Here is a 16699-nt window from a genome sequence, read left to right on the forward strand (position 1 = left end):
TCTGAAAGTAAGCGCTCAATAAATACGACTGAATGAATGAATGAATGAATAGCACTGGACTAGGCGCTCGACGGCTCAACTCTAGGGCAGGCTTCGGCCTACTCTGGCAGTGCGCCGCCCCTCCCCCCCTCGCCTCAGCCTCCGTTTACATACAGGAAGTTGCATGTGCCCGTTGTAAACAGCAGGCGCCGCTCCCCGCGGGCTCCCGCCATGCTGGCAGGAGGCCACGCGCCCCCGCCACGTGACCGCGCCGCGGGGGCCACCCGATTTGATGACCTTATATGGTAAGATACTCCCGCACCGCGGGCGCCCATTGGAGGAGGGCTCACCTCACTCAACTGACGTCACGGATGGACGCGCGAGGCAAACAAACCAAGGGCTGCTGGGAAATGTAGTCCTCTGCCCCCCCTTCATGCGGCCGGCCTCGGATGATTCATCCCTTCAATCGTATTTATTGAGCGCTTACTGTGTGCAGAGCACTGGACTAAGCGCTTGGGAAGTACAAGTTGGCAACATATAGAGACGGTCCCTACCCAACTGGGGGCTTACAGCCTAGAAAATTGTTTTATATGGTAGGGACTGTCTCTATATGTTGCCAATTAGCACTTCCCAAGCGCTTAGTACAGTGCTCTGCACATAGCGCTCAATAAATACGATTGATGATGATGATGATGTGGTTGTTTTATTGAGCACCTTTTGAGTGATGAACACTGTACTGAAGGCTTTCATTCATTCAATCGTATTTATTGAGCACTTACTGCGTGCAGAGCACTGTACTAAGCACTTGGGAAGTGCAAGTTGGCACAGAGCGGTTAAGTGACTGGCCCAAAGTCACACAGCTGAAAATTATTCCATTTATTGCATTAATGATGTGTATATATCTATAATTCTATTTATCTATTTTAATGGTATTGATGTTATTGCTTTGTTTTGTTGTGTCTCCCCCATTCTAGACTGTGAGCTCGTTGTTGGGTTGGGATTGTCTGGAACTGTTGCCGAATTGTACTTTCCAAGCGCTTAGTACAGTGCTGTGCACACAGTAAGCGCTCAATAAATACGATTAAATGAATGAGTGACAACTGGCGGAGCTGGGATTTGAACCCATGACCTCTGACTCCAAAGCCCATGCTCTTTCCACTGAGCCACACTGCTTCTCCACAGGGTACAGCGTCGCACACTTGGTAGACACCTTCCCCGCCCTCCAAGAGCTCACAGTCATTCATTCATTCAGTCGTATTTAATGAGCACTTATTCATTCATTCAATCGTATTTACTGAGCGCTTACTGCGTGCTGAGCACTGGACTAAGCGCTTGGGAAGGACAAATCTAGAGATGGTCCCTACCCAACAACGGGCTCACAGTCTAGAAGGGGGAGACAGACAACAAAACAAAACAAGTAGACGGGTGTCGATACCATCAGATGGGGAGAGACCGCATGGGATCTCAGAGACAGCTTTGTGGGAAAAGGAGAACGCGACTGGACTGGACTGGACTGGACTGGACTTGACTGGACTGGAGCAGTGACTTATCCAGAGCAAGGAATTTTGGCAGGAAAAACAGGGGAATCCATGCCATTGCAACGCCCCTCAAGCTTCCCGAGTCAATTAATCAATCAATCAATCAATCAATCAACCAATCAATCGTATTTATTGAGCGCTTACTGTGCGCAGAGCACTGTACTAAGCGCTTGGGAAGTACAAGTTGGCAACATATAGAGACGGTCCCTACCCAACAACAGGCTCACAGTCTAGAACGGGGAGACAGAGAGCAAAACCAAACATACTAACAAAATAAAATAAATAGATATGTGCAAGTAGAATAGAGTAATAAATACATACAAACATATATACATATATACAGGTGCTGTGGGGAATCGATCAATCAATCGTATTTATTGAGCGCTTACTGTGTGCAGAGCACTGTACTAAGCGCTTGGGAAGTCCAAGTTGGCAACATATAGAGACGGTCCCTACTCAACAGTGGGCTCACAGTCTAGGAGGGGGAGACAGAGAGCAAAACCAAACATACTAACAAAATAAAATAAATAGAATAGATATGTACAAGTAGAATAAATAGAGTAATAAATATGTACAAACATATATACATATATACAGGTGCTGTGGGGAAGGGAAGGAGGTAAGGCAGGGGGGTGGAGAGGGGGAGGAGGGGGAGAGGAAGGAGGGGGCTCAGTCTGGGAAGGCCTCCTGGAGGAGGTGGAAGGCTCCTCAGTAATTAAGCGCTTAGTCCAGTGCTCTGCACACAGTAAGCGCTCAATAAATACGATTGAATGAATGAATTAGAGAAGTAGCACGGCCTAGCGGATAGAGCACGAAGGACCTGTTCCCGACTCCCCCCGCCACCACTTGTCTGCCGTGTGACCTCGGCCGAGTCACTTCACGTCGCTGTGCCGCAGTGACCTCATCTGCAAAATGGGGGTGAAGACTGTGAGCCCCATGTGGGAACCTGGACTGCGTCCAATCCGATTAATTTGCATCTGCCCCAGCGTTCAGCACAGTGCCTGCACGTAGCAAGCGCTTAACAAATACCATATTAAAAAAAATGGAGTGGCCACAGATATTCATTCAATCAATCGTATTTATCGAGCGCTTACTGTGCGCAGAGCACTATACTAAGAGCTTGGAGAGTTCCTTTTTGGGCAGGCACGTCCATACTCTTTGTTGGCACTGCCTGTCACAGGCTTATCTATATATTCATTCATTCATTCAATCATATTTATTGAGCGCTTACTGTGTGCAGAGCACTGTACTAAGCGCTTGGGAAGTACAAGTTGTCAACATATAATAATAATAATAATGATGGCATTTATTAACGAAGTCGTGGATTCATTCATTCATTCGTTCAATCATATTGAGCGCTTACTGTGTGCAGAGCACTGTGTTAAGCGCTTGGGAAGTACAAGTTGGCAACATGAGGGGACTTCCACTTGACATTATGTGTTTCTTTTTAAATTATATCTGTTAAGCGCTTACCATGTGCCTGCCACTGTAGTTCTCCACTAGCATCCTCCACGCTAGCCCTCGGAAAACCATACCCCGGAGCAAACTCCCAGCTGAACCAATTTAGAGGTCCCCCCCCTCTTCTAGACCATGAGACTGTAGTGGGCAGGGATGGTCTCCCTTTATTGCTGTATTGTACTCTCCCAAGCGCTTAGTACAGTGCTCTGCACACAGTAAGCGCTCAATAAATGCGATTGATTGAATGAATGAATGAATGAAAGAGACGGTTTTTCCTTTCCAGAGAAAGTTACCTTTAAGGGATACTCGGGCCTATATGTCCCCCGAGATTGTTGTTCATTTTGGGGGGAAGGAAGGAGGGAATCCACAAGGGGTGCAACCTGCTAAAACCTGACTTTCTTGATTTATTTTTGCACTCAAAGCAGCGTGGCTTCGAGGGAAGAGCCCGGGCTTGGGAGTCGGAGGTCGTGGGTTCTAATCCCACTCTGCCACTTATCGGCTGTGTGACTTTGGGCCAGTCACTTCCCATCTCTTTGCCTGCTTTACCTCAACTGTAAAAGGGGGACTAAGACTGTGAGCCCCATGTGAGACCACCTGATGACCTTGTGTCTACACCTGTGCTCAGAACGGTGCTTGGCACATGGTAAGTACTTGAGAAATACCATCATCACTATCAATCAATCAATCAATCGTATTTATTGAGCTTTTACTGTGTGCAGAGCACTGTACTAAGCGCTTGGGAAGTACAAGTTGGCAACATATAGAGACGGTCCCTCCCCAACAGTGGGCTCACAGTCTAAAATGGGGAGACAAAGAGCAAAACCAAACACACTGACAAAATAAAATAAATAGAATAGATATGTACAAGTAAAATAAATAAATAACTAGAGTAATAAATATGTACAAACATATATACATTACTAATTACTATTGTTATTATTAAGTCACTTCACTTTGCCTGCGTTTAGCTCACCAGTAAAAGGGGGATTAAGACTGTGAGCTCCACATGGGACCACTTAATGACCCTGTATGCATCCCAGCGCTCAGAACAGTGCTTGGCACATAACACATACCATCATCATCATCATCATTATTATTATTAAGTCACTTCACTTCTCTTTGCTCACCTGTAAAAGGGGGATGAAGACTGTGAGCCCCAGGTGGGACCACTTAATGACCTTGTACGCACCCCAGCACTGAGAACAGTGATCGGCACACAGTAAGTGCTTAACCAATGCCATCATCATCATTATTATCATTATTAAGTCACTTCACTTCTCTTTGCCTGTGTTAGGTCACCTGTAAAAGGGGGAGGAAGACTGTGAGCCCCACGTGGGACCGCTTAATGACCTTGTACGCATCTCTGCGCTTAGAACTGTGCTCGGCACATAGTAAGCACTTAACACATACCATCATCATCATTATTATTATTATTAAGTCACTTCATTTTGCCTGTGTTAGCTCACCTGTAAAAGGGGGATGAAGACTGTGGGCCCCAGGTGGGACCACTTAACGACCTTATAAGCACCCCAGCGCCGGGAACAGTGCTCGGTACAGAGTAAGCACTTAACACATACCATCATCCTCATTATTAAGTGACTTCACTTTTCTTTGCCTGTGTTAGCTCCCCTGTAAAAGGGGGATGAAGAGAGTGGGAGCCCCAGGTGGGACCACTTAATGACCTTATATGCACCCCAGTGCTGGGAACAGTGCTCGGCACATAGTAAGCACTTAATGTATACCATCATCCTCATTATTATTATTAAGTGACTTTGCTTTTCTTTGCCTGAGTTAGCTCCCCTGTAAAAAGGGGATGAAGAGTGGGAGCCCCAGGGGGGCAACTTAATGACCTTATATGCACCCCAGCGCCGGGAACGGTGCTCAGCACATAGTAAGCACATAACGCATACCATCATCCTCATTATTATTATTAAGTGACTTCGCTTCTCTTTGCCTGCGTTAGCTCCCTTGTAAAAAGGGGATGAAGAGTGGGAGCCCCAGGTGGGACCGCTTAATGACCTTATATGCACCCCAGTGCTGGGAACAGTGCTCGGCACATAGTAAGCACTTAACGCATACCATCATCCTCATTATTATTATTAAGTGACTTCGCTTTTCTTTGCCTGCGTTAGCTTCCCCGTAAAAAGGGGATGAAGAGTGGGAGCCCCAGGTGGGACCACTTAATGACCTTATATGCACCCCAGCGCCGGGAACAGTGGTTGGCACATAGTAAGCACTTAACACACACCATCATCCTCATTATTATTATTAAGTGACTTCGCTTTTCTTTGCCTGCGTTAGCGTCCCCTATAAAAGAGGGACCACTTAACGACCTTATAAGTGCCCCAGCGCCGGGAACAGTGGTTGGCACATAGTAAGCACTTAACACACACCATCATCTTCGTTATTATTATTGACTTCGCTTTTCTTTGCCAGCGTTAGCTTCCTGTAAAAGGGGGACCACTTAACGACCTTATATGCACCCCAGCGCCGGGAACGGTGGTCGGCACATAGTGAGCACTTAACACACACCATCATCCTCGTTATTATTATTAAGTGACTTCGCTTTTCTTTGCCTGCGTTAGCTTCCCCTGTAAAAGGGGGATGAAGAGGGGGAGTCCCCCCACCGTGGGACCACTTGGTGACCTTGTGTGGCCTGGTGGTGGCCGTGAGCTCGGTGGAGGGAGGGAGGGAGGGCTGGACTACAGGTCCCGGCAGCCCTCTCCGGGTCCCACCCTGTTCCCCGAGTCGGAGGAGGCCGGGCTCGGGGAAATCCCTCCTCCTTCCGTCCCTCAATGTTTGGAGGAGCCGGAGTGGGAGCCGGCTTGGCCATGGTGCTCCTCTGAGGCCCCACAGAGCGAGCCACAGGAGGCAGGCCCCTCACCCCGGCCCCTCGGACCCCCGACCCCCCGGGAGGAGCAGCCTGTCGGTCGGTGGGTCGGTCTGTCGGTGGGTGCCCGGTGTCCGGTGCCCGTCCGGTGCCCGGTGAGCATGGACGAGCTGAAGCACCAGGTGATGATCAATCAGTTCGTGCTGACCGCGGGCTGCGCCGCTGACCAGGCCCAGCAGCTCCTGCAGGCCGCGCACTGGCAGTTCGAGGTCGGTGCCCGGAGGACCGCGGTGGAGGAGGAGGAGGAGGAGGAGGATTGGGCCGGGGGGGGGCCGGGGTGTGTGTGTCTCTGTGTGTGTGCCATTGTGTGATTGTGTGGCTGTGCCGTTGTGCGCGTGCGGGGTTGTGGGGGCCGGGGCGGGGGGGGGGGATTGGGTTGGTGACTGCAGATTGCAGGGTTTTGTGTGTGCCCTGTGTGGGATTGGGGGTTTGTGCTTGAGTGTGCTTGGGGGTGTTTGGGGGTTGGGGTGGGTGTGCTTGGGTGTACTTGGGGGTTGGGGTGGGTGTGCTTGGGTGTGCTTGGGGGTTGGGGTGTGTGTGTGTCCTTGGGGGTTGGGATGTGTGTGTGTGTGTGTGTGTGCTTGAGGGTTGGGGTGTGTGTGTGTGTGCTTGAGGGTTGGGGTGTGTGTGTGTGTGTGTGCGCGCTTGAGGGTTGGGGTGTGTGTGTGTGCTTGAGGGTTGGGGTGTGTGTGTGTGTGCTTGAGGGTTGGGGTGTGTGTGTGTGTGTGTGCTTGAGGGTTGGGGTGTGTGTGTGTGTGCTTGAGGGTTGGGGTGTGTGTGTGTGTGTGTGTGTGTGTGCCTGAGGGTTGGGGTGTGTGTGTGTGTGCTTGAGGGTTGGGGTGTGTGTGTGTGTGTGTGCTTGGGGGTTGGGGTGGGTGTGTGTGTGCTTGGGGGTTGGGGTGGGTGTGTGTGTGCTTGGGGGTTGGGGTGGGTGGGTGTGTGCTTGGGGGTTGGGGTGGGTGTGTGCTTGGGTGTGCTTGGGGTTGGGGTGTGTGTGCTGTGTGTGCTTGTGTGTGCTTGGGGTTGGTGTGTGCTTGGGGTTGGTGTGTGGTGTGTGTGCTTGGGGTTGGTGTGTGCTTGTGTGTGCTTGGGGTTGGTGTGTGTGCTTGGGGTTGGTGTGTGGTGTGTGTGCTTGTGTGTGCCTGGGGGTTGGGGTGTGTGTGCTTGGGGGTTGGGGGGTGTGTGTGTGTGTGTGTGTGTGTGTGCGCGTGCGCGCGCGCTTGTGGGGGGTTGAAGGGGTGTGCTTGTGCACGATTGAATGAATGAATGATTGTGTGTGTGTGTGTGTGTGTGTGTGTGTGTGTGGCCGCGCCGCTGCCCCGCTGCCATGTTGTGCGTCCGGGGGCGGGGGGGCGGGGGGGAGAGGGGGGCGGCAGCGCTCAGTACAGAGTCAGCGCCCCGGCCTGCCCGGCACCCAAGGCGGGGGCGGAATTTCAGTGGGGGCCCGGGGAGGGTGTGTGTGTGTGTGTGTGTTTGTGTGTGTGATTGTGTTTGTGATGTGTCCGAGCGGCGGGGCCCGGGAACCCAGGAGTCCGGTCCTTCCAGCCTGGCCCGGCCCGGCCCGGCCGCCTTCCAACCCCCTCTATCTATGTATAGATGTTTCTACTGATTTATTACCCTATTTATTTGTTTTACTTGGACATATTTCTTCTATTTCTTGTATTTGGTTTATACGTTTTGTTGCCCGTCTCCCCCTTCTAGCCTGTGAGCCCGCTGTTGGGTAGGGACCGTCTCTAGATGTTGCCAACACTTGGACTTCCCAAGCGCTTAGTCCAGTGCTCAGCACACAGTAAGCGCTCAATAAATACGATTGAATGAATGACTGAATGAACCCCCTCCGTGTGGGCCCAATCCCAGCCATTGAGGTTGGTGCCCATTGATTTGTCCCGGCCCTGGGAGCTCGTGGCTCTACAGAGCTACTAGTCCATTTAGTTGGGCGATGATGCACCAATTTGTACTCCCCAAGCGCTTAGTACAGTGCTGTGCACACAGTAAGCGCTCAATAAATACGATTGAATGAATGAACGAAATCAGCCTGGCTCAGTGGAAAGAGCCCGGCCTTGGGAGTCAGAGGTCCTGGGTTCAAACCCCGGCTGTGTGACTTTGGGCCGGTCACTTCACTTCTCTGGGCCTCAGTTCCCTCATCTGTAAAATGGGGATTGACTTTGAGCCCCCCGTGGGACAACCTGATCACCCTGTAACCTCCCCAGCGCTTAGAACAGTGCTTTGCCCAGAGTAAGCGCTTAATAGATGCCATTATTATTATTATCTGTAAAATGGGGATGAAGACTGTGAGCTCCCCCCCCCCCATGGAGCAACCCCATCAGCTTGTAACCTCCCCAGCGCTTAGAACAGTGCTTGGCACATAGGAAGCGCTTAGTAAATGCCATTATTATTATAGCTATAATTCTGTTTGTCCTGACGATTTTGACCCTGTCTCCATGTTTTGTTTTGTCGTCTGTCTCCCCTTTCCTTCTAGGCTGGGAGCCCGTTGTTGGATAGGGACCGGCTCTATCTGTTGCCCAATTGCACTTCCCAAGCGTTTAGTACACTGCTCTGCACACAGCGCTCAATAAATACGATTGAATGAATGAATGGTGGTCAGGGATCTTGCCTCTTTATTGCCGTATTGTATTTTCCCAAGCGCTTAGTCCAGTGCTCTGCACACACAGTAAGCGCTCAATAAATGTAACTGAATGAATGACTGGTGGGCAGGGATCATCTCTCTTTATTGCCGTATTGTACTTTCCCAAGCGCTTAGTCCAGTGCTCTGCACACACAGTAAGCGCTCAGTAAATATAAGAGAATGAATGAATGACGGGGGCAGGGATCATCTCTCTTTATTGCCGTATTGTACTTTCCCAAGCACTTAGTCCAGTGCTCTGCACACACAGTAAGCGCTCAATAAATATAACTGAATGAATGAATGGCGGGCAGGGATCATCTCTCTTTATTGCCGTATTGTACTTTCCCAAGCGCTTAGTCCAGTGCTCTGCACATAGCACTCAATAAATGCAATTGAATGAATGAATGGCGGACAGAGATCATCTCTATTGCTGTATTGTACTTTCTCAAGCACTTAGTCCAGTGCTCTGCACACATAGCGCTCAATAAATATAACTGAATGAATGGTGGGCAGGAATCATCTCTCTTTATTGCCGTATTGTACTTTCCCAAGCGCTTAGTCCAGTGCTCTGCACACAGTCAGCGCTCAATAAATACAATTGAATGAATGGCGGGCAGGGATCTTCCCTCTTTATTGCCGTATTGTACCTTCCCAAACGCTTAGTCCAGTGGTCTGCACACACAGTAAGCGCTCAATAAATATAACTGAATGAATGAATGGCGGGGGCAGGGATCATCTCTCTTTATTGCCATATTGTACTTTCCCAAGCGCTTAGTCCAGTGCTCTGCACACATAGCGCTCAATAAAGACGATTGAATGAATGAATGGCGGGCAGTGATCTTCCCTCTTAATTGCCGTATTGTACTTTCCCAAGCACTTAGTCCAGTGCTCTGCGCACACAGTAAGCGCTCAATAAATGTAACTGAATGAATGAATGGCGGGCAGGGATCATCTCTCTTTATTGCCGTATTGTACTTTCCAAAGCGCTTAGTCCAGTGCCCTGCACACAGTAAGCGCTCAGTAAATATGACTGAATGAATGAACTGCGGGTGCAGGCTCCCCTAAATCCCCCCTCCTGCTCTGAGCTCACAGCTCTGGAGTCTTAATGTAATCCCACCCTGCCGCTTGTCAGCTGTGTGACCTTGGGCAAGTCACTTCACTTCTCTGGGCCTCATTTCCCTCATCTGTAAAATAGGGATGAAGACTGTGAGCCCCACGGGGGACAACCTGATCACCTTGTAACCTCCCCCAGCGCTTAGAACAGTGCTTGGCACGTACTAAGCACGTAACACTATTATTATTAATGGTGCCATTTAAAAAATAATGGTATTTGATGAGCGCCCGCTATGTACCCTGCACTGTTTCATTCATTCAATCGTACTGTCTGAGCACTTACTGTATGCAGAGCACTGTACTAAGCGCTTGGAAAGTACAATTTGGCAAGAAAGGGAGACGATCCCTGCCCACACCGGGCTTACGGTCCGGCAGAGTAGATGCAAGCCTAGCAGGTTGGACAACGGTCCCCGTCCCACGTGGGGCTCGTCATTAATCCCCGTTTTATAGATGTGGTAACTGAGGCCTAGAGAAATGAAGTGACTTGCCCAGGGTGGCACTGCGGAAGAGTGGCGGAGCCAAGACTCGACCCCAGGTCCTTCCAACTCCCTGGCCTGTTTGCTGTCCAGAAAACCACGCTGCTTCTCTTGGTCTCTCAGGAAGAGGGGAAACTGGGCCCTTCCCTAAATCAAGCTCCCCAAACTGATTGCGATTTGTGTTTCTAAACACGCTGCTTCTCTAAAGCTCAGTGGAATGAGCCCGGGCTTTGGAGTCAGAGGTCACGGGTTCAAATCCCGGAGCCGCCACTTGTCAGCTGTGTGACTTTCGGCAAGTCACTTCACTTCTCTGTGCCTGTTACCTCATCTGTAAAATGGGGGTTAAGACTGGGAGCCCCACGTGGGACAACCTGATCACCTTGTAACCTCCCCAGCGCTTAGAACGGTGCTTTGCACATAGTAAGCGCTTAATAAATGCCATCATTATTATTATTATTCTAATCCAAGGCCGGCACCAGGTTACCGTTGAACGCCCGGCTGATGTTATTACTGTCATTCTGGCCTTGATCCTTCCCGGCGCTCAAGAGAAGCGGGCACCCGGAGTCGGCCGGCCAGAGGGACCGACACGGGGCTATGATTCCTTCAGCTATTCCTCCTCCGTTTTTGGTGCCGGGCAGGGTCGATCGATCATCGGTTCAAATCCCGGCTCCGCCACTTGGCAGCTGTGTGACTTTGGGCCAGTCGCGTCACTTCTCTGGGCCTCAGTTCCCTCATCTGTAAAATGGGGATTAAGACTGTGAGCCCCCCCCGTGGGACAACCTGATCACCTTGTAACCTCCCCAGTGCTTAGAACAGTGCTTTGCACATAGTAAGCGCTTAATAAATGCCATCATTATTATTATTATTATCAGGTGGGCCGATCCACAGCGATTGGTTTGCCAAGAGGCAGCAGGCGTGAAAAATTATGACAGAGTGCTTGATTTAAAAATATGGTAGCTCGGGTCTTCCGGGCTAACTGCTCCTGGGCCAGGACGCGAAGGCCGAGAGCCGGAGCCCTCTGAGGCATCTCCGTGCTCTGATCTGAAGCTAAACAGTAACCCGCATTCTTTCCTTGGCCCGGAGCGGAGGGTGGGAATACCGCAAACGGGAGCCGGGAGGGAGACGGGAGCCCACCCACCCTTAGGGAACAGAGACCTACTTTTCCACCGAAGGGGAGAGAAAACACCAGAAAGCTCTCCTGTCCCCTCTGTCGCGTTCTGGCCGAGAGGTCCAGCAGCTGGAGGTGATAAGTGGAGGAGAAGCGGCGTAGCCTAGTGGGTAGAGCGGGGGGGGGGGGCAGAATAATAATAATGGTATTTGCTAAGCGCTTACTCTGTGCCGAGCACCGTTCTAAGCACTGGGATAGGTACAAGGTGATCAGATTGTCCCCCGTGGTGCTCGCAGTCTTCATCCCCGTTTTTCGGATGAGGGAACTGAGGCAGAGAGAATAATAATAATAATAATGATGGAATTTATTAAGCGCTTACTATGTGCAAAGCACTGTTCTAAGCGCTGGGGAGGTTACAAGGTGATCAGATTGTCCCACGTGGGTGCTCGCAGTCTTCATCCCCATTTTTCAGATGAGGGAACTGAGGCAGAGAGAAGTGAAGTGACTCGCCCAAAGTCACACAGCTGCCAAGTGGCTGAGCTGGGATTAGAACCCAAGACCTCTGACTCCCAAGCCCGGGCTCTTTCACCTCCTCCAGGAGGCCTTCCCAGACTGAGCCCCTTCCTTTCTCTCCCCCTCGTCCCCCTCTCCATCCCCCCATCTTACCTCCTTCCCTTCCCCACAGCACCTGTGTATATGTATATATGTTTGTACGTATTTATTACTCTATTTTACTTGTACATATCTATTCTATTTATTTTATTTTGTTAGTATGTTTGGTTTTATTCTCTGTCTCCCCCTTTTAGACTGTGAGCCCACTGTTGGGTAGGGACTGTCTCTATATGTTGCCAACTTGTACTTCCCAAGCACTTAGTACAGTGCTGTGCACACAGTAAGTGCTCAATAAATATGATTGATTGATTTCCACTAAGCCACACTGCTTCTTGAAGGATCTGGGTTCGAATCCCGGCCCTGCCGCTTGTCTGCTGGGTGACCTTGGGCAAGTCACTTGACTTTTGGGCCTCAGTTACCTCATCTGTAAAATGAGGATTAAGACTCCGAGCCCCACGTGGGACAGGGACTGTGTCCAACCTCCGCTTACCTTGTATCACCTGTCTACCTGTTTTGTTTTGTTGTCTGTCTCCCCCTTCTAGACTGTGAGCCCGTTGTTGGGAGGGGACCGTCTCTATACTGTACTTCCCAAGCGCTCAGTCCAGTGCTCTGCCCACAGTAAGCGCTCAATAAATACGATTGAATGAATGAATCTACCCCAGTGCTTAGAATAGTGCTTGGCACATAGTAAGTGCTTAACAAATACCATCATTATCATTATTATTATTATCCGCAGTTACCTCATCTGTAAAGTGGCGATTAAGAGCCTGAGCCCTATCTGGGACAGGGACTCTGTCCAACCTGACTGACTAACTTGTATCTACCCCAGCGCTTAGAACAGTGCTTGGCACATTCATTCATGCAATCGTATTTATTGAGCACTTACTGTATGCAGAGCACTGTACTAAGCGCTTGGGAAGTCCAAGTCGGCAACATATAGAGACGGTCCCTACCCAACAACGGGATCACGGTCTAGAAGGGGGAGCCAGACAACAAAACAAAATATGTGGACAGCATGGCTCAATGGAAAAGAGCCCGGGCTTTGGAGTCAGAGGTCATGGGTTCAAATGCTGGCTCTGCCACTTGTCAGCCGTGTGACTTTGGGCAAGTCGCTTCACTTTTCCGGGCCTCAGTTCCCTCATCTGTAAAATGGGGATTAAGACTGTGAACCCCCCCGTGGGACAACCTGATCACCAGCGCTTAGAACAGTGCTTTGCACATAGTAAGCGCTTAATAAATGCCATTATTGTTATGTGAACACCTCTCTTCTCTGTGCCTGCTACCTCATCTGTGAAGGGGGGCATTAAGACTGTGAGCCCCACTGTGTCCAACCTGATTATCCTGTATTGACCCCAGCACTTAGTACAGTGCCTCAATTATAGTAAGCACTTAATAATAATAATTACGGTATTTGTTAAGCGCTTACTATGTGCCAAGCATTCATTCAATCATATTTATTGAGTGCTGACTGTGTGCAGAGCACTGTACTAAGCGCTTGGGAAGTACAAGTTGGCAACATATAGAGACGGGTCCTATGTGGACAGGTAAGCGCTTAACAAATACTATCATTTTATTATTATTATTATTGTTGCTTGCTAGCATGGAAAGAGCACAGGCCTGGGGGTCGGAGGGAGGACCTAAGTTTTTATTCCCAGCCCCACCACTTGCCCGCCGGGTGAATTTGAGCGAGCCGCTTAACTTCTCCAGGTTTCAGTTTCCTCATCTGTAAAGTGGGGATTCAATCCCTGGTCTTCCTTCCCCTTAGACTGGGGGCCCCGTGGGGGACAGGGGCTGCGTCCAACCTGATTACCTCCTATCTACCCCAGTGCTTGACACGTACTAAACGCTCAACACATACCACAGTTTTTAGTACTATTATATTCAGTCCAACTTGTACTTCCCAAGCGCTTAGTACAGTGCTCTGCACACAGTAAGCGCTCAATAAATACGATTGAATGAATGAATGAATTCAGTCACTGTCATCATCAATTAATATAACATGAATAATTGAGACAGTGGTGGGTGTGGGGTGTTGGAAAAGAAGTCCCTTTCCTCTTCCTCCTCCTCCTCCTCCTCCTTCTTCTCCTTCTTCTTTAGTTTTTTTTTCTTTATATTTGTTAAGCTTAGTGGAAAGAGCTCGTGCTTGAGAGTCAGAGGACGTGGGTTCTAATTCCGACTCCACCACTTGTCTGCTGTGTGACCTTGGGCAAGTCACTTAACTTCTCTGGGCCTCAGTTCCCTCATCTGTAAAATGGGGATGAAGACTGTGAGCCCCACGTGGGGAGTACCTGATTACCGTGTAATTTCCCCGGCGCTTAGAACAGTGCTTGACTGTGCTGTTCTAGCACAGTTCTAGACTGTGAGCCCACTGTTGGGTAGGGACCGTCTCTATATGTTGCCAACTTGTACTTCCCAAGCGCTTAGTACAGTGCTCTGCCCACAGTAAGCGCTCAATAAATACGATTGAATGAATGAATGCTTGGCACATAGTAAGCGCTTAACAAATACCGTAATTATTATGATTATTATTAAGTGCTTACTATAATTAAGGCACTGTACTAAGTGCTGGGGTCGATACAGGATAATCAGGTTGGACACAGTGGGGCTCACAGTCTTAATGCCCGCCTTCACAGATGAGGTAGCAGGCACAGAGAAGAGAGGTGACTTGCCCAGGGTCACACAGCAGACAGGTGGTTGAGTGGGGATTAGAACCCATGATCTGGGCCCCAGGCCCCTGCTCTGTCCACTAAGCCACTCTGCTTCTCATAAAGAGGGAAGTGTTTATTACACTCTCTGCCTCTGACACACAGATACTTCCTGTCCAGACTGTAAGCCTCTTGTGGGCAGGGAGTTTGCCTCCTGGTTCTGCAGTATTGTATTCCCCAAGCACATAGCACACAGAGTAAGTGCTCGATATTGTTATTATCATTATTGTATTATTCACTAATAATATTAACGATGGCATTTGTTAAGCACTTACTATGTGTGAAGGACTGTTCTAAGCACCGAGAGGGATACAAGGTGATCAGTTGTCAGTCATTCAGCGCTTAGAACAGTGCTTTGCACAGAGTAAGCGCTTACGTGTATATATGGATATATGTTTGTCCATATTTATTACTCTATTTTACTTGTACCTATCTATTCTATTTATTTTATTTTGTTGGTATGTTTGGTTTTGTTCTCTGTCTCCCCCTTTTAGACTGTGAGCCCACTGTTGGGTAGGGACTGTCTCTATGTGTCGCCAACTTGTACTTCCCAAGCGCTTAGTACAGTGCTCTGCACACAGTAAGCGCTCAATAAATACAATTGATTGATTGATTAATAAATTCCGTCATTATTATTATTATTCATTCATTCAATCGTATTGAGCGCTTACTCTGTTCAGAGCACTGTACTAAGTGCTTGGGAAGTACAAATTGGAAACATATAGAGACGGTCCCTACCCAACAACAGGCTCGCAGTCTAGAAGGGGAAGACAGACAACAAAACAAAAGCATGTGGACAAGTGTCATCAGAACAAAAAGAATTAAATCAAAATGCACGTCATTAACCCATGTGGGGCTCATAGTCTTCATCCCCATTGTACAGATGAGGGAACTAAGGCCCAGAGAAGTGAAGTGACTTGTCCAAGGTCACACAGCAGACATGCGGCGGAGCTGGGATTAGAGCCTGTGACCTCTGACTCCCAAGCCCGGCCTCTTTCCACTGAGCCACGCTGCTTCTCTAAGCGCTTACTATGTGTCGAGCGCTGGTCTGAGCACCGGGCGAGATACAAGTTAATCAGGTTGGACATGCCCGGTCCCATCGGAGGGGTCAAAGTAGGAGGGAGAACAGGTATTGAATCATCCCCGTTTGACAGTTGAAGAAACTGAGGCCCAGCAGGGTTGGGTGACTTTCCCTAAGTCACCAAGCAAGCAGTTGGAAGAGCCAGGATTAGAACTCAGGTCCTGTAACTCCCAGGCCCGGGATTTTTCCACTAGACCGGCCCGACTCTCTGACGCCGACGACTACTTCCTCCCCACAGGGAATCCTGACGCGCATTCCTAGTTATCTGTTGTCTCTGCCCCTCGATGAAGTGGAATACTTACCTGAGCCCATACCGGATATCCGATTATCCGTCTCCTAATCAATCCGTGATATTTATGGAGCGGTCGCTATATGCGGAGCACTGCACTTTAGTGCTTGGGAGAGGATAATACTACCAAGATGGGAGACCTATTCCCTTCCCACAGTGAGCTCACCGTCTAAAGGGAGAGATATGCAATCAATCAATCAATCAATCATATTTACTGAGCGCTTACTATGTGCAAAGCACTGTACTAAGCGCTTGGGAAGTACAAGTCGGCAACACATAGAGACAGTCCCTACCCAACAGCGGGCTCACAGTCTGGAAGTCTATGCAATGCACAAGACTCAAAACGTACCGTCAGCGGTAGTGACTTCTGCTTAATTAACGTAAATCAGTAGACGCTTTATGTGTGCGTAATTTTATCCATGACTTTATACAGAGATATATGTGAATGAAATGTATTTATAGAAACACAGGGGATGCGTAAATAACGTGTTTATTGTGCATAGTTCCCTTTCCAGGCTCCGCTTGTTTTCCCCTCCAGATTGTCTTAGCTATTACTGAATCCGTTTGATTGAGTGTAAAAAAAAAAAACAACAGCTGTAAAGTCGTAGATTCAAGACGTTTTTCTTATTCCCTTCAAACGTTGAATCGCTACACTTTAATTAATAATAATAATGGCATTTATTAAGCGCTTACTATGTGCAAAGCACCGTTCTAAGCGCTGGGGAGGTTACAAGGTGATCAGGTTGTCCCATGGGGACAGTCTTATTCCCCATTTTACAGATGAGGTAACTGAGGCCCAGAGAAGTGAAGTGACTTGCCCAAAG

At 49.2% G+C, this 16699-nt stretch overlaps 1 protein-coding gene across 1 annotated transcript in view; it reads left to right on the forward strand.

The window, feature by feature from the left end:
* The first annotated feature begins 210 nt into the window (after window positions 1-210).
* The window catches only part of UBALD1 (UBA like domain containing 1), a 33655-nt gene continuing 17166 nt past the window's right edge, over window positions 211-16699 (forward strand). The window contains exons 1-2 of the mRNA XM_038762730.1: window positions 211-284; window positions 5684-6074. Coding sequence (XP_038618658.1) covers window positions 211-284; window positions 5684-6074 — 465 coding nt within the window. The remainder of the gene's footprint in view (window positions 285-5683; window positions 6075-16699) is intronic.

Source organism: Tachyglossus aculeatus, chromosome 21 (genome assembly GCF_015852505.1).
Source record: "Tachyglossus aculeatus isolate mTacAcu1 chromosome 21, mTacAcu1.pri, whole genome shotgun sequence".
Taxonomy (NCBI): domain Eukaryota; kingdom Metazoa; phylum Chordata; class Mammalia; order Monotremata; family Tachyglossidae; genus Tachyglossus; species Tachyglossus aculeatus.